Consider the following 27,169-nt stretch of genomic DNA (forward strand, 5'->3'; position numbering starts at 1 on the left):
ACTATTTTCTCTTGTAATATAGCTACGCCGATAGTCACGCAGCACAACTTTTCACTGATGTTGCAGCACGTAGAAATCACTGGATATGGGGTAATAATGAGCTATTTCGTTTAAATAATTTATTACACTCACGGAATGCAATTTAAACCACAAAATTATTATTGCCTCCAAACTTCACACACCGTAGCAAACTTGGTTTGACTATTACACAAACTGATCCACAAAATATAAATGTACTGGTAATGGCATCAATATAACAACCACTGTACATAATAATACTCTTGTAAGATAACTTCTAGTTCGTTGCTACCAAAATGAGCTCACCAATGGACCTCATCAGTTATTGAGATCACAATACACTGTTGGATGTGGTTACTGGTCCCTTCACACCTCACCGTTGGCACAAGCAACTTGTCGCAATTAACACAGCACTGCACCAAGCAGTGCCATGTACCTCCGAGTCGGAAACCGTACATTTTGCCGCTCACAGCCCATCTCCATCGAAATACCATGTCTTTCTAGCCTTACTGTCCATTTAGCTTGTAGCCATATGATAAACGAAGTCCATATCTGTTTTAAGCTCACTTCTAAATGGTGTGTTAGCAGCGTTACCGTAGCACACAGTGGCAGTCACTTTTATGCCACTTAACACTTGTTCTGCCTCAGAGCTACGCCAACTTACCTCTACCACCAATATTACGTGCCAACCTGTACACTGTTCTCATTCTCAGGGATTCCCCCCACACCTAAACGTTATTTTACATTATGCCAAGTTCTCTATTTACAATTAAACATACCATAGCATTACAATATTCAATTATAGTCATTTTCATATATTAAAGTAATATTACATTTATATTTTTACTACATGTAACAACATTATTTAGTTTAATTCTTTTGTTATTTCGCTGTCAGAGTGCAGCACAAGCCAGACACTGTCTCCCGCATAGCGTTCTTTAATTTATCTGCCACCAGGTGGAAACACTTCCGCTTTGCCTTCGATTCTGGTCCACAGATGGCATAAGTGTCCACTTTCTCTACCATTGTGTCTTGACTGCCTGGCATTCACTAGACACTGTAGACAGCATGTTGTCACATTAGAGCAACTTTCCTTCTCGCAATATTATTACATTCCATCCTGGATTTTCCATTGTTTGATAAATCAACGTGAGGTACCATCGGTAAAGTTAACCTAACAAGTTGGGTATATCAGTCTTTTTCAGCTGCATACATAGTACCACAGTGGTTTGCGCTGTGGTCAGATCTTGCACACTCACTAGTATTTAACAGGCTCCATGAAGTGGATACTCCATGCTCTGGACATGAACAAGGCAGATACTGAACGAAGTTTCCCTGGAGTATGGTATCAGTCTAACCTGCTAGCTGTACAGAGGCATAATGGGAAGCTGCAATGTTGTTTTCTTTATAGATGCGCAAAACCAACTCAATGTCTTCATGGGTCGCACACCTATCTGGTAGCACTACAGTAAGCCAATAAGTCAGTTCTGATGATGAAGTAGTTTTAATATAAACTTAATACCTTACACTTACAGGGAAAAACCCCATGCACTGTGGCAAGGGGGTGTGTGGCAGAGAACACTCTTTGTCCTCAGATGCATACAATTTGTGATGTAGTTTTTTTGCTGGGAGACACGTCATACGCTACAATGCAAGATCGTCTGCAAGAGCAGACAAGTGGTGGACACAAACACATAGTAGCACATCTCCACACTCTTATAATTAAAGTGTACTTGCTGCTTCCTATTGTCAAGTGTGATTCTAGTTTTGAATCTCAAATTCCATAGTACCTCAATTGATCAGTTACAATACAATGACATACATAGTTGAATAACTTGCTCAGATTAATTAGCAGATTATCAATAGATTATTTTGCTTCAGAGGCAATAAGTATTGTTAAAACAACATTTCCAAAAGCTCACAGTACTGGTGGATTTTCTCTGGAGCCACATACTGTTAGATACCAACAGCCAACAGATTTTTTTTCACATTTATCTGATCATGACTATTTTATATCATCAGAAAGCATAGCGGCTGGTTCACTGAAGACTGGCCTGTGTAGAAAACTCTGATCCAGCTCAGACCTGGGATCACAAATGAGAAGTGAGGTTATTCCACATCATCAACCTTTTGTGACAGTGAAGTTTAAGACATTACTGATAACTTTTACCAAGAAGACTATATCCTACAAGACATATGGTTGTTAACCTCTGTCCGCAAGCTCAGAAGCCACTGTGACTGCCAAATACTTGTCTTAATTTTTTTTGTTTTAGCATTATTTTAATGTATACCAATGCATATTTTGTCCTGGAAGTGTAATGTTATTCATTAAACTTTTAAATTAGTAACTAATTCATAAGTGTTATTACATATGTGTGTGTACATCTTGTATGCAGAAGTTAGATGCTTTTGACACAAATAAATAAACAAAACAAATAAATGTTTCATTGCAAGTGAAATGTTTGTAAATTTGTCAATACACACAATTTTCTACAATTTTTGAAAGTATTAGCATGAGGAGAAACTGGAGAGTAGTTATCAATGTGGCTTGCTCCTATTTGTACGAAGGGGAACAATTACAGTTAGCTTCAAGCAAGCTCAATGACAACAACTCACAAAAATCCAAATTATTACTATACACAGTAGTCATAGTATAATGTCTGCAATCTTTTTAATAACAAAAAAAAGGGCATAGAAGTCTTTTGATTTTGAGTTACTGAATTTAGCTGTAGCTACTGCAATGTCAGCGACAGCAGATTGTGGCTGCTTGAACATAGATATTTTTAGGTTTGTTGTGCAATATGAATAACTTGTTTATCAATGTCTGATTAAAATTTGCCATTTCATTGTGCTCAGTGTCCTACATTACCAGAATTAATAAAGAAGTTAATCATTTTTGTCAGGTGTAATACTGAAGGTATCACTAGTGAGTCTTTTAGTATAACTCTCCTAGCAATCTTGAACTTGTTTTGTATGCTTAATATATCAGTTTTTATCTAGGTATCTTTAAGTACTTCTTGGTACAATTTATCTGTCAATTTTGGTTTTTTTTTCCCTGCATGGCATAAGATTGAGTAAATTTAAGCATTATGATATTAATGAACAATATAAGAAATGGTGTGAAAGTGGGAATCTGTGATACAGAGTTTCACATGTTGGAGGGTTGAACTTAATGATGATAAAGAACAGAGCACCAACGATCAGCTTGTATGTGTATTTTTATCAACTGGGGCATTTATTTATTCATCCACAGACAATAAATACAAGGGGTGTTCAAAAAGAAATGAGCTGGAGGCATCATTACAGAAACCAGTACCTCTGTGTTAGAAGTATTGAACTTGGCTGTTGAGACACTTGTCTCACTGTGACACAAGGCGGTGAATGACTGTCTCATAAGATTCCCGGGGCTGCAATGTTAACCAGTTCTGCACATACAGCTTGACATCATCATCTGAGGTGAATTGTTTGCCCCTCAGAGCCTTTTTAAGGGGACCAAAAATGGCGTAATCACAGGGAGAGAGGTCTGGACTGTATGGAGGGTGCTGAGAACCTCCCATTTGATTTTCTGCAGGAGTGTCACAACTGGGCTGGCCATATGAGGCTTTGCATTGTCGTGAAACAGAATGACCCCACGGGTGAGACTGCCTGGTCATTTTGATTTGATCACTTGGTGAAAGGTGGTCAAGGTTTGGGAGTAACACTGGGCATTCTCTGTTGTCCCGTGCTGCAGGAAGTGAATCAGAAGGGGGCTATCTTGGTCAAAGAAGAACGTCAGCATAGGGTCAAACAATTCACCTCAGACAACAACATTCAGCTGTACGTGTGGAACTGGTTAATATTGCAGCCCCAGGAATTTTATGAGAGAGCCATTCACCACCTTGTGCCACAGTGCAACTAGTGTCTCAAAGCCAGGGTCAATACTTCTACCATACAGGTACTGGTTTGTGTAATTATGCCTCCATCTCATTTCTTTTTGAATGCTCCTTATATTTTATAGATGTTGTCCAAATGGTATGATGTGGGTAGACGAGTAATTACTATAGAACCTGAAACTGAATTTGTTGAGCTGCCACAACTCATAGAAAATACTGAAACAATTAAACAGTTCCTGGATCTCCTAGAATAATAAACCCAGCAGTAATAGAAATTTTTGAGCCTTAGACTAGAAGATGGAAGCAGATTAACAGATATAGTAATAATTATGATCAAAATTCTGGATGCTGACACAATATATATTTCCATTAGCACTGGATAATTAAAGTATTTTATATGGAAACTGTCAATTGCTGTTACAAAGTAGCTGCCACACATTGAAGTAACAGAATTAGAACCATTAAGTGGTAATTATTATGAATCACTTTAGCAATATTGTAGGTATTAAAAAAGTATTATGACAGCTTTTGTGGCCGTGCGGTACTAGGCGCTTCAGTCTGGAACTGCGTGACCGCTACAGTCGCAGGTTCGAATCCTGCCTCGGGCATGGATATTTGTGATGTCCTTAGGTTACTTAGGTTTAAGTAGTTCTAAGTTCTCAGGGACTGATGACCACAGATGTTAAGTCCCATAGTGCTCAGAGCCATTTGAACAGCTTTTGTGATAGGAGATGTGCCATCTGTTACTGATCATTTCTCACTGCTAGTTGAAGCACAAAAAGGTCTGATTAATTATTTTCTGACTATTTACACTGACAGTACTGTCTGTTATACTTTAAAAGGAGGGAAGGTAGGTTATGGTTTAATGTCCAACAACAAAGTCATTAGAGATAGAGCACAAGCTCGGATTGGGCAAGGATGGGAAAGGAAACTGGCTTTATCCTTTTCAATGGAACCATACCAGCAACTGCCTTAAGAAATTTAGGGAAAGCATGGAAACTCTAAATAAGAACGGCTGAACAGGGGTTTGAACCACTGTATTCCTGAATGAGATCATCTCACTTTCTTTTTTCTTTTAACAAGTATTTTACTGTGCTGAAGTACAATGAACAATAGCCTTCTACATTTTGTGTTATGCTTCAGGGTAGTATTTGTACATGGAAGCATAATAGCAACAAGCTTTTGACATTCTGAGATCGCAGATTAAGTTATTTCCAATATTTGTATAATTAGGTTAAGTGATTCTTTTAGGATTCTTATGCACATACAGTTAACATAAAACTATCATTAATTCATGCTGTTTGTGACAAAGAAACTTTAATACAGTCACTTTATACTGTAGACCATGTTTAAGGTTTGCTGTGTAAAGTGGAAATTTTGAGGTTTAGGTTCAATGAAAAGGCATGAGGGATAAATTTCGTTGTACTGTTCAAATTGCTGAAGCTGAATATAGTCCACAGTATGGCATAGGAGAACACAAGGTTAATTGCATTGGAATTCAGCCTTTTTCAGTTAATTTCATTGATGAAATTTTCTCAGGATACTAGCCAAGTGGCTTCATTGTCTTGTACGAATGTTTTAACATGTTTTCTACTCATCATCTTTACCTGAATAAGAGAAGTAGGGTATTCACTAAAATGTTGCTACAAGATGATGCTGCCACTCATCTCATGTGCAGAGAATATTTCACCAACACAGTTAATTCATTTGTAAACATAAGGGTTTTTTTCCGTATGGCTAGGGCCCCCTGTCGGGCAGACCGTTCGCCGGGTGCTGGTCTTTCAATTTGATGCCACTTCGGTGACCTGCAGTTGATGAGGATGATAGAATGATGATGAGGACAGAACAACACCCAGTCCTTAGGTGGAGGAAATTCCCCAACCTAGAAGGGAATCGAATCTGGGCCCAGAGAATTGAAAATCCGTCATGCTGACCATGCGGCTACCGGGGATGGGCAACATAAGTAATAAAAACCACAGATATGAGGAGTAATGAGAAAGTAGTAACACTTGGACTGGTACACACAATGACATGTACAGTTTAACCATGATACATTGACGATTTTTACTGGTGGAACAAGTTGGAAGTCAGCATATATCATGCCTGCTTTCATATATGCACAACACATGGTGCCAGCATTGTGTCAAGGAGTCTGCACTGTCTTCTCACTGTTCATCTCCCCTTAGCAGTCATAATGCCCAAATTCTCAACTTATATCGGACAAACAGCAGTAAACTGGAATATGCAGATTAGAAATTTAATCATATAAGGAATTATGTTGACAACATTTAATATACCAAAAATAATTGTACTTGAAGTTTACCTCCTTAAAAAAATTAAAACAAAGAGCCATACTTAAAAACAAATTTTGAAAAATATATTAAATCACATTTCAAGTTTTTATAAATCTTTCATTTTAGTTGCAGTCATCAACACTCTCTCAATAGGCCCTTCCCATCAATCTCAAACAGCAGTCACCAGCCAGTCCTTTTAGGTTGTCAACAAGTCTGCAGCCCAGCAACAAAAATGGGAGTAATCTGTGCATGGCTTACAAAAATATTATTTAATTTTGAAGTTTCTTAAATTTAACATCTCAGTAGGATAACAGAATTATTTTCATACAGTTCTTTGTAATTAATTTTTGAAAATCTGTTAGGAACAATTTTAATTACTTGTACTTTTATTGATAAAACAGAGCTAGATATTTAACTTAGATCAACAAAATGCATTATTACTCCACCTTTTCACAACACTACAAAGAAGCAGTCTACTGCTCAATTGTGATAAAATGTTTCTCCTGCTGTTTTAGACATAATTTATAAGCTGTTAAATACAAATCTTTTTTGATTCCAGACTTTTCAAATAATAGATAAATAGGTGTTATTCACCATAAAGTTATACAACTCACAATTTTGTATGAATCCACATAATTTACAATCCTCTCAGCAAGTTCTTCTGCACGATCTTTGTAGAAACAGCCAGCCCATAGTGGTGTCAAATTTGTGGTACAGAAATATTCCCGCCGCTTCTGATTCAAGATATCATAATCAAGCCAAATACCTAAATCTTCATGCCAAAGCACCTGTCAATAATATGTTCATAATTTTTAGATGACAATTCACAGATCAAGAAGCTTTTCAAATATTCTTTGAAAATTGTTAAATGTATTGTCAGGCATCACAAGTTATCTGGACATGGAAAAAGATTTAATACTAAAATAAAAGGTGTCTCAACATTGTTCTTGGCACTAGCTGATCCTTTCATGACTATTTTACATTCTTCCCAGTAGCAGTTACTTCTCTACTATACTGTTCTTAATGCTAACATCTCTCTCTCTCTCTCTCTCTCTCTCTCTCTCTCTCTCTCTCTGTCTCTCTCCCTCTCTTACTGTTACTGTCATTGACGTAACTCATGCTATTACTTCATTCTGCTAGTGTCTTCTATTCAGTGTGACCAGACCTTTCGACAACTTTGATAGGCCATATTAACATTTAAAAAACACAAATTATCTAAGTAACTATGACATGTTAAATATGGCACTGAACTATAAACCGATAAATTATCAAACATAATTTGGAAGTGCGGTTTTAGTTCCTGGATTAATTTTTTTTTAAGTGAGAGGAGTTTGCACTAATTGCAATTTTGGCATTTATGTGAATCACTTTCCTTAGTGAAGTTTTAACACACTGCTCAGTTGCAGAATTTGCCTCAGATATACTAAAATTACACACTTTCATTCAACAGTCTTTTTTGCATCAAATCAAGTACATTACTAAATGCAAAAATAAATATAGCATGCTAAAGTCAACCTAAAAACTGTTTCTAAGCACTTGTAAGAGTATAATTCAATTAAATATGGTGCACATCAAGGCTTGATAGTGGGCCCACTTCTTTCCTTTTGTACATCAATAATCTAACCTTAAACATGGATGCTCGTAAAATGATCATATTTGCAAATGACAACACAATTTTATTAAAAGGGGAAAGTAAGGAAGAATTACAGCAATCAGTAAACACTGTCACAAAAACAACCTAGCAACTGGGGACAGTAGAATCATGGCTGCAAAGCAATGTAAATAGAATAAGCATATAGAATGTCTCAATGTAAAATTGTGCAAGACCTGCTGTCTTTGCCCACTAAAATCCTGTTGTAGCGATAAAAGAGTAAAGAGTGCATATAATGTCTACATGGGACATTACATGCAGGTAAGCAGGCACAGTCACACTCACATACTGTTGTAATGAAATTAAACCACTTTATTATCAAAAATACCAGGCATCGCGAAGTACACATGAGCTTAAGCTAGATACCATGATCAAACAGCTTAAAACAAAGAAAGAACATTTTGTTCCTTAGTCTCTGATTTCAGATGCCACATTGACCTTTGCAGCTCACTGTCCTCACACCTACTCTCATTCTCATTATAAATATAGAGTCCAATTCTAGAGAAACTCTTAAGCAGCTAAAAAAAAGGGGAGCTAATCATGTTTGGATGCAAATCTAGAGACTCAAGTAAAGTGCTGTTCAAGATCTCTAGTAATCCTCCTCTACCATGTATCTATTTTATGAAAACACTTACAGTCTTTAAAATAAATGCAACCAGTAAAGACAGCAGATTGAGGAAAAGACACCTGTGAAATTCATGACTACTTTATCAAGAAAAAAAGTATGACCCAAATCAACATATTCCTTTGCCAAAACAGTACTTTCTACATGAGAGTTAAACTATACAACAAATTTCCCAAAAACATAAAGGCAAATACTGAGGTAATAACTGTTGGAAAATCTTTTGAGACTTATGTACAGAATTACTGCTTTTACTCCTCTGAAGAATATTTCAATGTATGAAGTGTATTATACCAATATTTAAATGTGTGAATTATATTATATGTAATTTTAAATAGCTATGCATATAAATCACTTTCATGTGTGTACATATAAAATGAGTTGCCCAGTGTCTTGCGGATAAGCTGCATTTGTAGATGACAAGATGAACATAATACAATACAATACAGTACAATACAACACAGCAAAACTACACTGCTAACTTTGGCCAACATGGGCTTGAAAAGATTTAAATGATTAATGTCCATCTTTCACAAATGAAATAGATGTCTTGAAGTTACTAAAATTTACGTTATACCAGAGGTGACAGGAACAGCCCAAAGGCTCAGATCCTTATATTTTACATTGTTCATAGCTGCAAATTTGGTGATATAGTTGGTGTGCACACTTGTTGTTTTCAAGTATATACAGCAACTTACTAGCCTCTGAGAAAAACTTATGCTCCAACAGATCAGGAACATCCCATAAACCATTTCATAAAAATTTACCTTGACAAGCTTATTTATACAGCCTTTTAAAAAGTTCTCTGTGATATGTATTTGAAAGTAAATGTGTACAAAACAAAAAACAAAATGTTATAAAAAGTTAGATTCTGGCCAGATTTGCCCTCTGAACAAAATTGCTTCAGCTATTAAAAGTGGACTCCTGGCCAAGTCTCCCAGGGACAGGATGTAATTTATGTGTCTAAATACACGTATGTGTACTATTTTTTTTTTAATATACCCTGACCTGGTGAACTACAAGTATCCAGAATCAGATTGCTTATCTTAGTGCCCTCTCTATTGCCATATGTAATTGTGTTGTAAACACCCAGAATTGTGAGCTTCCTTTACTTATGGGATCAGGAATGTTGATGGAGTTGCATGTGGGACTTGAATGATAACTTTCCAGCTAGGTTATCAGTTTTCTTTTTCTGTTCCAGTTGTGTCTGTCAAGTACTGTGAATGATGACAATACTTCAATCAGACTGTGAAATGTATATGATCATAAACCACAAACCACTATTTATTTGAATTCTGATGTAGGACAGAAAGAAGGTCATCATTGATCATTATGTCATCAGTCTTTTTTATTACATTGCAGATCTAGATTTCAACTGACAGCACACCTCTCATCAGTGCATTATAAGTAGTCATGCAGACTGAATGTAATTATAATGGCATACATTCCAAACTAACTCAGGGTTGTACAAGCACTAGTCCCATTGTGGCTTCAGTTGGATTGATGTTTGAACCTACCTGAGTTAGATTTGAACGTGTGTCATTATAACTACGTTCAGTCTACATGACTACTTATAATGCACTGTGAGGACTGGGTGTGAGTCGTGCTTCGGTAGCTCAGATGGTAGAGCACTTGCCCGCGAAAGGCAAAGGTCCCGAGTTCGAGTCTCGGTCGGGCTCACAGTTTTGATCTGCCAGGAAGTTTCGCACTGATGATAGTTGCACTGTCAGTTGAAATCTAAATATGCTGTGCAATAAAAAAAGACAGATAACATTAAGGCTGATGCTGACCTTCTTTCTGTCCTGGATTACATCACAGTCTTAAGAGCACAATCATGCCCATAGAAATGAACACAATTAATTCTGATGCTTTCAATAGCCCTTATTTTATTTCTATGTTTTGTTTCCTACTATGCAAAGAATTAAGGTATAATAAATTGCTGTCCCACAATTTTTTAATTCTGATGGATGCAAGAATTGAAGAACATGTCAATGAAAAAAGTGGCAGACCACATCTCATATATAAACTGAAGATCCAATTCCTATTTAAAATGTTTCTTAAAGTACTGGTTTTAATAACCTTTGTAGTTATTAGTATGCAGACAGTTATAGCAATATTGGTCTTTTCATACTTCATTTCGTATCTTTTTATCTGATTCAAGTGAGTGTGTAGTTGATTTTCATTGATATCAATAATCTGATTCATACACAACATGTAAAGCACCACAAACAGGTTTTGTAAAAACTAGATTGACCTCAATATGATGAAGCAGATATGCTGTTTCTATTCCTAAGCATGATACAAATTTTCTCTGGTAGTACTGATTATTTTAGCAGTTGTGCTGGCATAGGGCAAGTATCCAACCTTCGGATCTTCTTTCGTGACCTTCACCAGTTGTTGTTATTTTTTACCACAATACCTGCTTAAACCATCTCACTGAAAAAGAAAAATTAGGTGCTGTTACTATTCAATAAAGTATTTCTTGTTCCACAGTGAGCAAAATCCAAAAGCAGACATGCTCCAGTTGACATTTTCTGCAAGTAATAGTGATTACTTTAGGTATCATTCTTTTCTGAGCTAATAGAAAGAAGTGAAATAGATGTATCTAATTTTTTAAAGTGTTTTTGAGTCAAATCTAGAATGACATGGATATTTAGGTTTCACAAAACTCTGTATTTATCACATTCCATGATAGTATGAGATGTTACATGTGTAGGCTATTATTACAGACAAGGGGAGTGCTAATGAGCTCCAACAGCTTAGTCTACTGAGAAACTCTAGTAAATCAGCTGTGGCTGATATATATAATTGTGAAATAAAATGTGACAAGACCAATGCTGAAGTCTGGGTCTTAGTTTCTGGGACATCAAAACTGGAATGTAAACATAACAAAAAGGATTGAATAACAGGTACATAATTCATTAAGGTCTCACAAGCCATCTGAACTATTTGATTTGTGATTTACTAAGTGATGTGGCACATCATCAGTGCTGGTAATGCTCCTGCAAAAGACAGGGCTCAGCAAACACCAGTAAATGTAAATAATAGCGATAGGTGACAAGACTTCACAGGTTGCTGAGACTTCAGACACGAAGCACTTGTTAAGTCGTTGCTCAAAGTAACTGAAAAATACAACTGTAGCAGTTATGACAATGTTGACTGATTAAAATTATGTGCCACAGCAGGACTCAAAGCCAGGAATTTGTATTTAACAGGCAATGATCATACCAACTGAGCTATCGACACATGTATTACACCCCAACAAGAAGCACTGATCTGACGTTATTTCTCTCACACTTTTCCAAACTGCAGATCTGATGTAGTAATTAAACTAGTTTGCAGACTTATTACTGGAAGCCATTTGTATGACATTCTGTAAACTAATTTTCATTTAATCTCTATTGGAAGAAATGTGGTTACCTTGTCCACTGCTTCAAGCCAGTCACGTGCCATGTTAGAGTAGTAACTTGCTTTCTTAATCAATCCCATTTCCTTGCTGAATCGTGAAAGTATGAATGAATTCCAATACATTATGGCATTCAAGTCAACAGGAATTATATAGCGTGTCTTTGTATCCGTCAGCACACCTTTGTTGGCACCTTGCTTGATAAACCAACGGCTAGTAAAATCAAGACCAGATTCAGCTGCTGCCTTGATCTCTGAATAAAATGACATTTTTTCTTGTTCAGTGTGAAAGGTCTGTCCTGAGTGGATATCTTCACGGTAAGATTCAGGGCGTGGGCCAGGGGTATCATCAAAGTACCTGTTGATGTTGTTTCATATTACAAACCGAAATATGTTGAAACTAAAAACAATGTAAACAGTTTTTGAGAAGAGAAGAGAAGAGAAGAGAAGAGAAGAGAAGAGAAGAGAAGAGAAGAGAAGAGAAGATAAGAGAAGAGAAGAGAGAAGAGAAGAGAAGAGAAGAGAAGAGAAGAGAAGAGAAGAGAAGAGAAGAGAAGAGAAGAGAAGAGAAGAGAAGAGAAGAGAAGAGAAGAGAAGAGAAGAGAAGAGAAGAGAAGAGAAGAGAAGAGAAGAGAAGAGAAGAGAGAGAAGAGAAGAGAAGAGAAGAGAAGAGAAGAGAAGAGAAGAGAAGAGAAGAGAAGAGAAGAGAAGAGAAGAGAAGAGAAGAGAAGAGAAAGAGAAAGAGAAGAGAAGAGAAGAGAAGAGAAGAGAAGAGAAGAGAAGAGAAGAGAAGAGAAGAGAAGAGAAGAGAAGAGAAGAGAAGAGAGAGAAGAGAAGAGAAGAGAAGAGGAAGAGAAGAGAAGAGAAGAGAAGAGAAGAGAAGAGAAGAGAAGAGAGAAGAGAAGAGAAGAGAAGAGAAGAGAAGAGAAGAGAGAGAGAGAAGAGAAGAGAAGAGAAGAGAAGAGAAGAGAAGAGAAGAGAAGAGAAGAGAAGAGAAGAGAAGAGAAGAGAAGAGAAGAGAATGAGAAGAGAAGAGAAGAGAAGAGAAGAGAAGAGAAGGAAGAGAAGAGAGAGAAGAGAAGAGAAGAGAAGAGAAAGAAGAGAAGAGAAGAGAAGAGAAGAGAAGAGAAGAGAAGAGAAGAGAAGAGAAGAGAAGAGAAGAGAAGAGAAGAGAAGAGAAGAGAAGAGAAGAGAAGAGAAGAGAAGAGAGAGAAGAGAAGAGAAGAGAAGAGAGAAGAGAAGAAGAAGAGAAGAGAAGAGAAGAGAAGAGAGAGAAGAGAAGAGAAGAGAAGAGAAGAGAAGAGAAGAGAAGAGAAGAGAAGAGAAGAGAAGAGAAGAGAAGAGAAGAGAAGAGAAGAGAAGAGAAGAGAAGAGAAGAGAAGAGAAGAGGAAGAGAAGAGAAGAGAAGAGAAGTGAAGAGAAGAAAGAGAGAAGAGAAGAGAAGAGAAGAGAGAGAAGAGAAGAGAAGAGAAGAGGAAGAGAAGAGAAGAGAGAGAGAGAAGAGAGAGAAGACAAAAAAGGAAATGGAAGAAAATTTAGAGTTTAACATCCCACCATTAGAGATGACTGCACGCAACAAGGTTACATTAATGTCATCAGAAATTCCATTTACTCCTCTTTGATGGTATATTGTTTGCTTTAGTTTTTATTTATAATTGTCTGTAACATCTTCTACATGCATGCATACATACAGTAATTCAAATGCGATACACTTCTGGGCATTAAAACTGAACACCGTAAAAGAAGCGTGCAACAAGCATCGAATTACCACGAAGTGTACTACATGTCAGTACATGCAAATGATTAGCATTTCAGTACAATTGCACTAAATAAGTAAAAGTATCGCAATCTACATTCTGTATGTAATGAAAGGTTACTCATTCAGAAAACACATTTGAATATTGGTTTTTTGGTAAAAAGTTGTGTTATCCCTTGCCTATTAGAATGGCAGTTTATCGTTCCAGTATCCCAGGATTATCTTGAAAATATGGAGTCAACAGGTTAAGGTGGGCCATACTCCAATGCCATGCAGGATCTCAACAGCCTGAAATGGCTGAGAGAACATACATATTGTTCACTCAGCCATGCGTGATTGTGCAGCCACATCATGCACTTTGAATCAGAAAACATGACTGGATCTCCTTCTGTCACTTAAAATGTTCCTATATCAAGAGAAAGAACTCTTTACTTCACATGAAGCCACAGATCAGTGCCACAAAGAGGCTGTGTCAGTTTCAGAATAAGCATTAAGTTGTTTTTCAATCTCTCAGCAGCGCCTTATTCATGTCACAAAATAACATTAAACTTTGATTTCTTGCTACAGTTTTCTTGAGTTTGTTATGAAGTCACTTTCCTCTTTCTCCTGGGATGTCTCTGGCAACAACTGTTCCATATTCCTGTAGAGCAGAAGGCAGAGGCATTCCTTTCTCTTCCAAACATACAATTGCAGCTGAGCTGAGAGTTACTAAAATAGGTCTTTATAAACACTCATTTACTCTGGGGACTCTTCTAATTGCTAGCACTAACTGCAGCAGGTTTACTTGCTGTTTCATTTTTGTTCATCATGTCTAGCACCTTTTTCGTATCATCTAAATCAATGCTGTAATGTAGAGCTGCTTCAATCCATGTTCTACATCTCTCGAGGATTGGCTCTGGGAGTAAATCATTATCTTGCATCAAGTCCATAAATAATTCCACTCCTGACAGCACCTTCATGAAGACTTTCTTCGCAGAGGCAACTAAGCTGTTAACTTCTGGAAAATTCCCTCTTAATTAATGTAGGTTGATTCTTACAAAGAAGAAGACAGCAACCAGCCACTATTATATTGCTATTTATTTAAGTAAAAAGCGTCATAACCGGTTTCAAACTGATAAGTTCATCATCAGACGGCTGTTCTTACATAATTTTCGATTTTATTCTTCCACTGTAGTGAAATATTCTTGGTGTGTTGGTTTCCTTCTTCTTTGTACGAATCAACCTGCATTAATTGTACACAGCCATGGTCTCAACATGTCAGTTTTAGACAAAATAGCAAATTCACTCTAATTCACTCAGACAACCAGTAAAGAGCACATGTTACACAAATCATTCTACGGATCGGAGCGTGGAATGTCAGATCCCTTAATCAGGCAGGTAGGTTAGAAAATTTAAAAAGGGAAATGGATAGGTTGAAGTTAGATATAGTGGGAATTAGTGAAGTTCGGTGGCAGGAGGAACAAGACTTCTGGTCAGGTGACTACAGGGTTATAAACACAAAATCAAATAGGGGTAATGCAGGAGTAGGTTTAATAATGAATAGGAAAATAGGAATGCGGGTAAGCTACTACAAACAGCATAGTGAACGCATTATTGTGGCCAAGATAGATACGAAGCCCACACCTACTACAGTAGTACAAGTTTATATGCCAACTGGCTCTGCAGATGACGAAGAAATTGAAGAAATGTATGATGAAATAAAAGAAATTATTCAGATTGTGAAGGGAGACGAAAATTTAATAGTCATGGGTGACTGGAATTCGAGTGTAGGAAAAGGGAGAGAAGGAAACATAGTAGGTGAATATGGATTGGGGCTAAGAAATGAAAGAGGAAGCCGCCTGGTAGAATTTTGCACAGAGCACAACATAATCATAACTAACACTTGGTTTAAGAATCATGAAAGAAGGTTGTATACATGGAAGAACCCTGGAGATACTAAAAGGTATCAGATAGATTATATAATGGTAAGACAGAGATTTAGGAACCAGGTTTTAAATTGTAAGACATTTCCAGGGGCAGATGTGGACTCTGATCACAATCTATTGGTTATGACCTGTAGATTAAAACTGAAGAAACTGCAAAAAGGTGGGAATTTAAGGAGATGGGACCTGGATAAACTGAAAGAACCAGAGGTTGTACAGAGTTTCAGGGAGAGCATAAGGGAACAATTGACAGGAATGGGGGAAAGAAATACAGTAGAAGAAGAATGGGTAGTTTTGAGGGACGAAGTAGCGAAGGCAGCAGAGGATCAAGTAGGTAAAAAGACGAGGGCTAGTAGAAATCCTTGGGTAACAGAAGAAATATTGAATTTAATTGATGAAAGGAGAAAATATAAAAAATGCAGTAAATGAAGCAGGCAAAAAGGAATACAAACGTCTCAAAAATGAGATCGACAGGAAGTGCAAAATGGCTAAGCAGGGATGGCTAGAGGACAAATGTAAGGATGTAGAGGCCTATCTCACTAGGGGTAAGATAGATACAGCCTACAGGAAAATTAGAGAGACCTTTGGAGATATGAGAACGACTTGTATGAATATCAAGAGCTCAGATGGAAACCCAGTTCTAGGCAAAGAAGGGAAAGCGGAAAGGTGGAAGGAGTATATAGAGGGTCTATACAAGGGCGATGTACTTGAGGACAATATTATGGAAATGGAAGAGGATGTAGATGAAGATGAAATGGGAGATACGATACTGCGTGAAGAGTTTGACAGAGCACTGAAAGACCTGAGTCGAAACAAGGCCCCCGGAGTAGACAACATTCCATTGGAACTACTGACGGCCTTGGGAGAGCCAGTCCTGACAAAACTCTACCATCTGGTGAGCAAGATGTACGAAACAGGTGAAATACCCTCAGACTTCAAGAAGAATATAATAATTCCAATCCCAAAGAAAGCAGGTGTTGACAGATGTGAAAATTACCGAACTATCAGTTTAATAAGTCACAGCTGCAAAATACTAACACAAATTCTTTACAGAGGAATGGAAAAACTAGTAGAAGCCAACCTCGGGGAAGATCAGTTTGGATTCCGTAGAAACACTGGAACACGTGAGGCAATACTGACCTTACGACTTATCTTAGAAGAAAGGTTAAGGAAAGGCAAACCTACGTTTCTAGCATTTGTAGACTTACAGAAAGCTTTTGACAATGTTGACTGGAATACTCTCTTTCAAATTCTAAAGGTGGCAGGGGTAAAATACAGGGAGCAAAAGGCTATTTACAATTTGTACAGAAACCAGATGGCAGTTATAAGAGTCGAGGGACATGAAAGGGAAGCAGTGGTTGGGAAGGGAGTAAGACAGGGTTGTAGCCTCTCCCCGATGTTGTTCAATCTGTATATTGAGCAAGCAGTAAAGGAAACAAAAGAAAAATTCGGAGTAGGTATTAAAATTCATGGAGAAGAAATAAAAACTTTGAGGTTCGTCGATGACATTGTAATTCTGTCAGAGACAGCAAAGGACTTGGAAGAGCAGTTGAATGGAATGGACAGTGTCTTGAAAGGAGGATATAAGATGAACATCAACAAAAGCAAAACAAGGATAATGGAATGTAGTCTAATTAAGTCGGGTGATGCTGAGGGAATTAGATTAGGAAATGAGGCACTTAAAGTAGTAAAGGAGTTTTGCTATTTGGGGAGCAAAATAACTGATGATGGTCGAAGTAGAGAGGATATAAAATGTAGGCTGTCAATGGCAAGGAAAGCGTTTCTGAAGAAGAGAAATTTGTTAACATCCAGTATTGATTTAAGTGTCAGGAAGTCATTTCTGAAAGTATTCGTATGGAGTGTAGCCTTGTATGGAAGTGAAACATGGACGATAAATAGTTTGGACAAGAAGAGAATAGAAGCTTTCGAAATGTGGTGCTACAGAAGAATGCTGAAGATTAGATGGGTAGATCACATAACTAATGAGGAAGTATTGAATAGGATTGGGGAGAAGAGAAGTTTGTGGCACAACTTGACCAGAAGAAGGGATCGGTTGGTAGGACATGTTCTGAGGCATCAAGGGATCACCAATTTCGTATTGGAGGGCAGCGTGGAGGGTAAAAATCGTAGAGGGAGACCAAGAGATGAATACACTAAGCAGATTCAGAAGGATGTAGGTTGCAGTAGGTACTGGGAGATGAAAAAGCTTGCACAGGATAGAGTAGCATGGAGAGCTGCATCAAACCCGTCTCAGGACTGAAGACCACAACAACAGCAACAATGAACTGACTTGGGATAAAATACCTGTAAACCTCAGCAACCTTAATCACATATGCTGCTGCATCAATAATTATCATCAAGAGTTTTTCCCTGTTTTCTTTAGCAGGTGTATAGGTACATGGTGAAAGACCTCCATGATATCGTAAAGTTAAAATTTATTAAAAACAAAAGATGAAACACCGATTGACCATAAGTATTGGCAAAGAAGTTAGTTATGAATGCGCTGACAAATGAAAAAAAAACATCATTCATTTTTTCTTTGTACATGATTTTGTTTCTCACTCTCATGTATGTAGAAGTTTCTGTTAAGAAGTGTGGCTAGGAGTATGACAGGCTACGAGTGTTCTGTATCATATTTGTTTCTGAACAGAGAAGATTTGGTATTGGTATTAAGTACTTTTTATTGAAGTGAAGTGGAACCTAGTAAGGATGATTTTCTTATTATAGACGTGCACTGGTGTCCTTGAAGTCTGCTGCCTGCATCTACAATTAAAATGTTAGAGAGGAAGTCCGATTAGCCCAAAATCGTACAAGCACAACACTTCTAATAATGCAACTGTAGTATACTTCAAAATTAATTTTTTCCATTCATATGTATTATTATTATTATTATTATTATTATTATTATTATTATTATTATAACACAACGGGTGACCTGAGTGGAAAGGAATAAGAATTGGAAACAGGTTACGTAAAATTTTCCATGGTAAGCTGTTTTGTTCGGCACAGCAAAGGTAGGACAGCTATGCAAGTTGCTTGCATGGTTACACTTTTTAATGCCTCTTTTGATGTAGATAGAAACCTTTTGCTCATTATTCCCTTCCTTGAATTTTATTGTGAAAAATTTACAGGAATATTTCAGTGTGATACACATTGTCAGTAAAACATAAAGAACTGCAATACAATAGATAGCGCATCATAATAGAGGTAAAAATGGCTTTGACATCCCATTAATTAAAATTATCAAGTGTAATTATTAGCATATAAGATTTTTGTGAAATGTTGATAGCAATAGTGAAAACGCAATCAGCCAAGATGTTGTAGAGTTGTGCGATCGGACAATTGAAGTTCAGGTAACGTGCATGCCCACTGCAGAAGGTTTAAGTGGGTCAGAGATGAGTGTCGCAGGTATGACAAATGATAGCGATGTTCCACAGCAGAATAACCCTGACGACCCAATGTTTGCAATGTTTGGCGAGACAATGTCATGCATCTCCCAAAGCAACATACCGCTCATGAATTAAACATTGGAGAGCGATTCCAATATGAATATTGACAACACATTACAAACACCAGTTGGTCACAGCACAAACATTAACTTGGGAAGTACAGCTGGCAGCAACCACAATAGTACAACTGAAGCACTGCTATAGCAGTTATTATCTAACATAAACATGAAATTTGATGATATGAAACACAATATGAACACCAATTTCAGTGATATAAAACAAGATAAGAATACCAAAATTCATAATTTGACACACAATCTGAAAATTGTCACACAAGATCTAAATACAATGAAAGAAAAACAAGTATTCAAGGATTTACAACACACGGTCTCACAGAAGTTTGATGACTTAGCCAAAAATTTTTGCACTGAAATTGACAAAAAATTGAATGATATGAAAAAACAAGAAAGGCATGAAGTACTTTCTGAAGTTAACAATAACATAACAGAGCTGAAACAGAAGGTAGATTCTTTTAAAAACCATAATGATCTAGTAGAGCAACAGATAAAGAAAATCGCAGATGCAAACACAAATATTGAAGCCACACAAAACCAGATGGTTTTGACAGTAAAAAAGGTAACCACTGTCATTAAGAAACTAAATAAAGACTATGAAGATGTACCTCTAGCTGTAAACGAGCTTAATTTAATGGTAGCAACATTAGAAGTTGACTCAGCATGTGCTAAGAAGGAGAGAGAGAAGACCAATGAAAATCTGAATGATATCATTAGTCAAGCTGAAATGGGTACATCAGATAAGGGTAGTACCATTGCAGAGAAGTTACTAACAGGGTCTACACAGATGTAGTAGAAAAGGCTATTCAGAAAAAAGAAAATGAAATAGTGAACAAGGTAAACATTAACCTACAAGCTGCGGAAAATAGGATCCACAATATTTTAAAAGAAAATATTACTGGATCTCGAAGTATGCACGTAAACACTACACAGGCTACAGTGAACAAACCATAACCTGTCAGTATTTATACACAAATTGTCATGAGTCCCACAGCAGGTACCAGTGACAGTTGCAGAGTGCAAAATGAAAACGTACACATAACTCCGATACCTGAACAATTACCAACTGGAATTACAGGTAACTACAATACAACATAAATATGACCAAAAATACCACATGTCTATCAATTATTTTTGCAGACAAAGGTTTACTGAGACATCAACAGTTTCCTACAGTCACTACCAAAGGTAAAAGAATGAATCTGGTAGTATTTATCAGTGCTTTTCATCATGTATTTCCATACAACTGGATGGAAGCACAGAAAATCAGATTTGTCATGGGATATATGCAAGGTGACATTCTTTTATGGGCACTGAAGTGACCGAATGTTGCACCACTTATATCCAATTTGAACAAGGTTTTCTCAACAAATACTGGTCTGAGGCAGTGCAAGAATGACTCAGACGTGAGGTTTTTGACCTCACACGATTCAGTGGCAAATACGGTAGTCTACATGGATACTTTGAAAAATACCTGAACATGACACACTGCTGGATGCACCCAGTATCACAGGTAGACGTGTTAAAAATTTTGAAAAGTCATTTACCATCACACATTAGAGAAAAATTAGTCACAACACGAGAGCACAGCACTGAATATTTTGTGTCAGTGCTTGACTCATGAGGGAAGGCCTGTACCCAATAGAGCATCAGAAAATCAGGCACAACACCCCACATAGTTATGTAAATCAGTCAGTAAAACATGATCTAAGCACACAGCAAGGATGGTACACACCCAGCAAAGTCACTTACCCAGAGGTAACGAGTATGGTAACAGGAATGGAAAAAACAAACTGTTTAAAAGGATTTTTCAAAACAACAGGAGTATTTTCAACACACGAGTGAATTACAGTCCACCATCACTAGGCCCTATGCCGAACATAAACAGAAACAGAAACAGTCAACCGCATCAGTGGCCGGCGCATGGAAATAACGCCATGCCTTACGCTGTACCACAGCCGACCTTTGGGCAGCAAAATAACGGCACAGCACCTAACAACACAAATTGGTGAAGAACCCACACAGTGCATCTAACTGAAACTGCTCCAGGTAATGAATTAAGTCACACTACGCCATTGGAAAAAACCAACCGTTTGCAGTTAAGCCCCAGGCTATTGACCCCTCTGAGAGTGGGGGCGAAGAAAAACTACAAACATGTTTCATAAGATTTGACAAACAAAGTGACATCAAGGATGGTCTGTATCAGAGTGAGTAAGATACAACAAATAATATTCAGGAGGAACAAATACAAGCAATCAATATTTAAAATTGACACACAGTTAATTTTAGATACAGGTTCAATACCAACCTAATGTCAAATGCATTTTTTCTGTGAACTGACGAAGAGAGGCAAATTACCAGCATTTCCTGTCCAAAATTGCAAGGTGCAAACATCAGGCATTTATTCCATTACAAATTGAACATTTTACAGCGAAGTGCAATCTCCTTATTTGACAAACTTATAGTCAGTCTTATTGGCACGGAAACGTTTAGAACGTACAAAAAACAGATTGACATAGGCAAATAGTAAATCCCACTTTTCATTAAAGGATCAGATTTTTTTCTATTGATTTAGTCAAAACACCTGATGAAAGTAACAAAAACAAACCAGAGTCAAATGTAATAGTATAATATTCCTTTCCAGCTGTATATTTCACAAACAAATTTGATACTGAACAAAACGCAAACAATGAGGTTAATTATGAAATGGTAGAGCAGAAACTAAGTGAATCACAGATACTAAATGATATACAAAGACAAGAACTTTCTAACTTGTTCTTTAAGCATGCAAATGTTTTCTGTAAGGAGCCAGGAGTAATCGAAGACTACAAATGTAAATTTGAAGTCTATCCACATGAAACATTTTGTGTAATGTCGTAACCTAGTCCATGGGCAAAATGAGAGGCAGTAAGGGAAGAGATCAATCATATGATTCAATGGGGAATTATACAAGCTTCATTTTCCTATATTACCAATAAGTAAACCAGACGGGTCTGTAAGATTAGTTCTCGATGCTACAGGTATCAATAAGATTTTAGTACCAGTTTGCATAAGACAAGACAACTTGGATGAACAGCTTCTAAAGTTTTACAATACAAAAACTTAAGTATACTTGATCTCATGGTCTCCTACTGGCACATAATACTGCACAAAGAAAGTCAAAAATATACAGTATTTGTTTGTGGTGTCAGAAGTTATCGATTCCATGTTCTACCTTTCGGACTGAACATAAGCGCAGGCTAATATATCAGTGTTGGACAAGGTTTTAGGACCAGAAATCCTTAGCAAAGTCACTGTTAATGTAGACGACAAGCTAATAGCCACACCCACTTGGTTAGAACATATCAGGCTGATTGAACAGGTGCTTCAATGATATGCGAATCACGGATTAACAGCCAATTTAAAAAAGTCTAGTCTTGATTCGGAGCCATTCAAATTTTTAGGACATGTTGTGTCAGAACATGGTATATTACCTGAACCAAAAAAACTTGATGCCATATGCAATTGTCCAGCTCCAAGGCATAAAAAACAACTAAAAGACTTTTTAGGATTAGCATCTTTTTTTGTACATTCCTACCACAACAATTAATGAGCAATGATGCATTGCTCAACTTGTTACAAAAAAAATAGACCTTGGTTATGGGATGATAAGTGTCAGGAGCAGGAGGCCTTTAATAACATTAAGCAGGCATTAGTTAATGCAAACATTCTTCGCCACCCTGATATTCTCAAGATCTTTGTCTATGCACAGATGCCTCATCTTAAGGGCTGGAGGGATGCTTGTTCCAGATGCGAGACGAATAAGAAGGTAAAGAAATACCCAAGGACATCAGTTTTGCTAGTCATACATTATCAGAAGCAGAAAGATACTACTCTGTGTCAGAATTGGAAAGTTTAGCTCTAACATGGGCACTTAAAAAGTTTGAATATTTTTTGTGGAGTAAGAATATCAATGTTTACTGTGACCATCAGTCACTGTCATTTATTTTAACATATAAACTATTGCACCGTAGATTAGCTAGGCGGTGTCTATATTTAAAAGAATGCACTTTCGAGATCATTTATATTAAAGGAAGTCAGAATGTTATTGCAGATGCCTTGTCCAGGTTACCACAAAGTTTAGAGGAATTTGGTGAATTAACAGAGCAGGATGCAGTAATCAAAACGTTATTAATGCAAGATACAATGCAACAGTCTGATTACCATAAGTTTTGTAAGCAAATGAAAATTATACAACAGAAAGATCACCACTGGAGTAAAGTCATGCAAAACTTTAAGCAGGATGAAGGTGGAAAGGTAAGTAAATGGTATCAGGAGTACAAGGGCGTTTTGTTTCATAGGAAACATGAAGAATCTGATCAATGGTGTGTGTATGTGTTTGTGTATTCCTGAAGATAATATCGATGAATTTATAAGGCACACACATGAAGTATGGGGACATTATGGAGGAGGCAAATGTACTGAAAAATTGCAACACTTTGTTATTTTTTCAAATTTGAGAAGGTGAGTCCTACAGGTATTAATAAAATGTGCAATATGCCAAAAATCAAAACAGCCCAATGCGTCAAAATATACTGAGCTACACCCAATACTCACAAAAAACCCTCTAGATATAGTATCCCTGGACATATTTGGTCCATATCCAAGAAGTAAAGGAGGAGTAAGATACATTGTGGCACTATATGATATTTCCTTGAAACATATCAAAATGTATGCCATTAAAAATGCAACAGCCACAAATATCAGAAAAAAATTCAGGAAGACTATTTGAGAAGAGTAGGTAAACCAAAGGTACTACTAACTGATAATGTAATGCTTCATATTTCATTGGGCAAAAGTGAAAATAATTTATGACCTCACAGGACACAAAGCACATATCAGTAAGCTTTATTCACCCAGAAACAAGCCCAGTACAACAAGTCTTTAGAGAATGTATCTGGTTTATTATGACATACACCCCTCACAAACACACCCAATACATAACTCCTTTCATGCAACTTGTCAATAACCTTCCACATTCTTCAACAGGTTTCACACCTAACAAACTGATGTTCCGTACAAAGCAAATTAATGAGTGGGAGTCGCCCATACCAAAGTTACCCACTACAGAAATGACACTACAAGACAAAATCAAACAAGCAATGGTTACACTAGAAAACAGGGCTGAGTATAGAAAGAAGATTTACAATAAGAAACTGAAACATGTTATGTAATTATTTGAAAGGCAACAAGTCCTCTCAAGAACAGGCAAATTAATCCAAAACAATGATATACACGCTCATTATACCAGAGGGCAATCTAATATCCATCAAATTTTTTCAAGGATATCATCATACCAAAAATATATAACTAATCTGGGTGTCGTATTACACAATAAAATACCAGAACAAATAAAAACTGCTCCAGATCCAATATTTAAAAATAAACTAAAGGCATTTCTGACAAAGCATTCAGTACAAGAATTCCTGGAAATGAAAAATTATAAAGTTCCTTTGTAAAATACTGTGATTAGAGTAAAACATTCTGTAGGCAAAATAATAACCTAATTTTTACTATACACAACTATGTTTCAGTTTCGCTTCCCAAAATTTTTTAACTCGCTTTTGAATGTACAAGTACACATTCTATTAGTATTAAAACTTAATTGTCTGTGAAATCTCAATGTTAATTTCATGTTTCATGTAGTTTTTAAATGACATTGTCCGTCTGTTGTGTTTCCAGTTGACATTTTCACTATTCTGTAATCTCAGTGATTATTTGTGTAAATTGAAAGTAGCACTACATTGCCTACATGTTTCTTAGCTCCCCATGTAAATTGTTTGTATTCTCTGTATGTGAAGTTACTATATTCATCAATGAACAATTTTGTGTACATTTTTTAAATGGCAGTCCATTGCCTATTTTTTCTCCAACTACATATTGTTAAGAAAAATGACTTGTCCTATATCATGTGTACTTTGTACAATATGTGATCCACAGGATAAATAAATAAATACAAATACAAATACAAGGACGCACCCTAAATTGACAAAATTTGGCAAACTGGATAAGAAGTGGCAATTACTCTATTCAGGAGCATATGTAATTTCCAGAATACCATATCCTAGAACATACAGATTAGTCTATGAGAAAACAGGGAGAGGCAAGGGTCTCCACCCTCACAAAGATATAAAAGTTTTCATAGAATGATGAAGCTAGGTAGCAATTTTTCTTTCCATCACGAGATAATTGTACATAGTGTACATACCTTGAAGTACAATTTTTCTTCTGGAATGTATTCTAAGATAAAGTAATGTGTATAGGTATAAGTAGTTCTTTTGATTTGTACACGTAGGCACAAAATTAACAGCAATAAGAAGTAATATACTGCTTCACGCAAAGTGAAAGTATAAACAAAATTAGCTTATGGCTCATCTGTCCATGCTCAACAATACGTGCCGTTGTCAGTAGTACGTGAGGAGGCATTGACCTGTGTCCATGCACGACAGTCTGGCAGAAGGCGCAACCAAATAGGAATGCAATGTACAAGTACTTAACTTAAGTACAAAGTAAATGGAAATACTAAGCAATTTCATCTACTGACTAAGAACTAAGGAATCTATTGATATATGTATGCAGAGATTTAATTAATTTTCTTCCAAAGGTAAATAATCATAAAGGGTAACAGAATAAATGAATGTCTATGAATTTAAACAAAGTATGGAAATATCTGCGGACGGATGTAAGGACCAAATGTATCAGCGACCACCGAGCAATTAGTTTTAAGTTTTTTTCTTTCAGTGACCAGTGCACCATCATGACACAGAAGAAGAGAATTACACTGGGAGCAGCAGGTACCAAATAAAGAAACGGGCTGTACCTCGAGTAAACAATTTAGTCATAAGGATAATTATACAAAGTTCATAAGGCAATGAAAAATAAAAACATACATCGTTACAGTATATCTCTGTGACATTTATCAGTACCTATTCACTGCAGAGTACACATAAACATTTACGCATGTGATTTTACAAAAACCAATTAATTTTTACCATGTCACATGAAAGCTTGAATAATGACATTTCCCTATACTCGAGAAAGATAAGTCTATGATGGTCAAAACTTCATGTTTCACACTAAGCTACACGTGAACTGAAATAAACAGCACTAGCACATGAAGAGACAACATGATACTGCGTGAATAATTAGCCAGTAAACATTATTTCCATGAAACAAAAGTTCCTTGGCAACTAGTCCATGACTGTACAAGTAACATTTCCTCATAAATCCTTGAACCAGTAGATGAGTATTTCCTTCCTTCCCTTCCACACAAAGGAGGCGGTGCCAAGCATAGTTAGGCCAGCAATGCATAATATTTTAAACCTATTTCCAAGGTTTTTCTCCCCCCTCTATCTAAGGAAGAAATGAGATCTTGTAAGTGGTATAATCATATCTATAGAATGAAACATAAATGTATCATATGCTTGAACTGTATCATAATAATGTGTATGTGATAAATTTGTATATGTGATGTGAATGAGGATAAGTTAAAACTAACAAACAAACTTTAGTAATGAAAATTTTATAACATTTTAAAATTAAGAAATTTGTGTTCGTAGTATTAGCGATGGATGGAATGTCAGACATAGATATAAGCTATCATATTATGTACAGGGTGAGCACAAAGTCTTGCCCTAATTATAAAAATTTATTACAGAATAACTGTTTGACATAATAATTTACATTTGATGCCATTACATAGGTTAGTGTTACTAGTTTTTCTTAAGACCACTTACGTTAGTAAACCTCAATGTGTGCTCCCTTGGTAGTTTGGAGAATGTTGAGGCGGTATTCCAGTTCATGCCAGGTGTTTTGTGTTTTGTAACATATGTTCTGTCACAGTACCCACAGCAGCTTCTATCCCAGCCTTCAGTTTGTTGGCATCAGCAACTGGTGTGACGAAGACTCTGTCCTTGATATAGCCCCAGAGAAAAAAGTCAAGGGGCATAACGTGGAGAGCAGGGTGGCCAGTGTGTTGGGCCGTTCCTTCCAATCCACTGATCCAGAAATGTTTCATTTAAGAAATCACACACTATCAAAGCCAAGCAGAGAGGGTCGGGAGGGGGT

General features: G+C 36.7%; 1 protein-coding gene across 1 annotated transcript in view; it reads right to left on the minus strand.

Moving 5' to 3' along the window:
• Positions 1–27,169, minus strand: part of LOC126412548 (trehalase-like) — a 137,028-nt gene that overhangs the window by 56,761 nt on the left and 53,098 nt on the right. The window contains exons 2-3 of the mRNA XM_050082224.1: positions 11,878–12,220; positions 6,799–6,972 (exon numbers count right to left, since the gene is read on the minus strand). Coding sequence (XP_049938181.1) covers positions 6,799–6,972; positions 11,878–12,220 — 517 coding nt within the window. The remainder of the gene's footprint in view (positions 1–6,798; positions 6,973–11,877; positions 12,221–27,169) is intronic.

The sequence above is a fragment of the Schistocerca serialis genome, chromosome 1, assembly GCF_023864345.2.
Source record: "Schistocerca serialis cubense isolate TAMUIC-IGC-003099 chromosome 1, iqSchSeri2.2, whole genome shotgun sequence".
Classification (NCBI taxonomy): Eukaryota; Metazoa; Arthropoda; class Insecta; order Orthoptera; family Acrididae; genus Schistocerca; species Schistocerca serialis.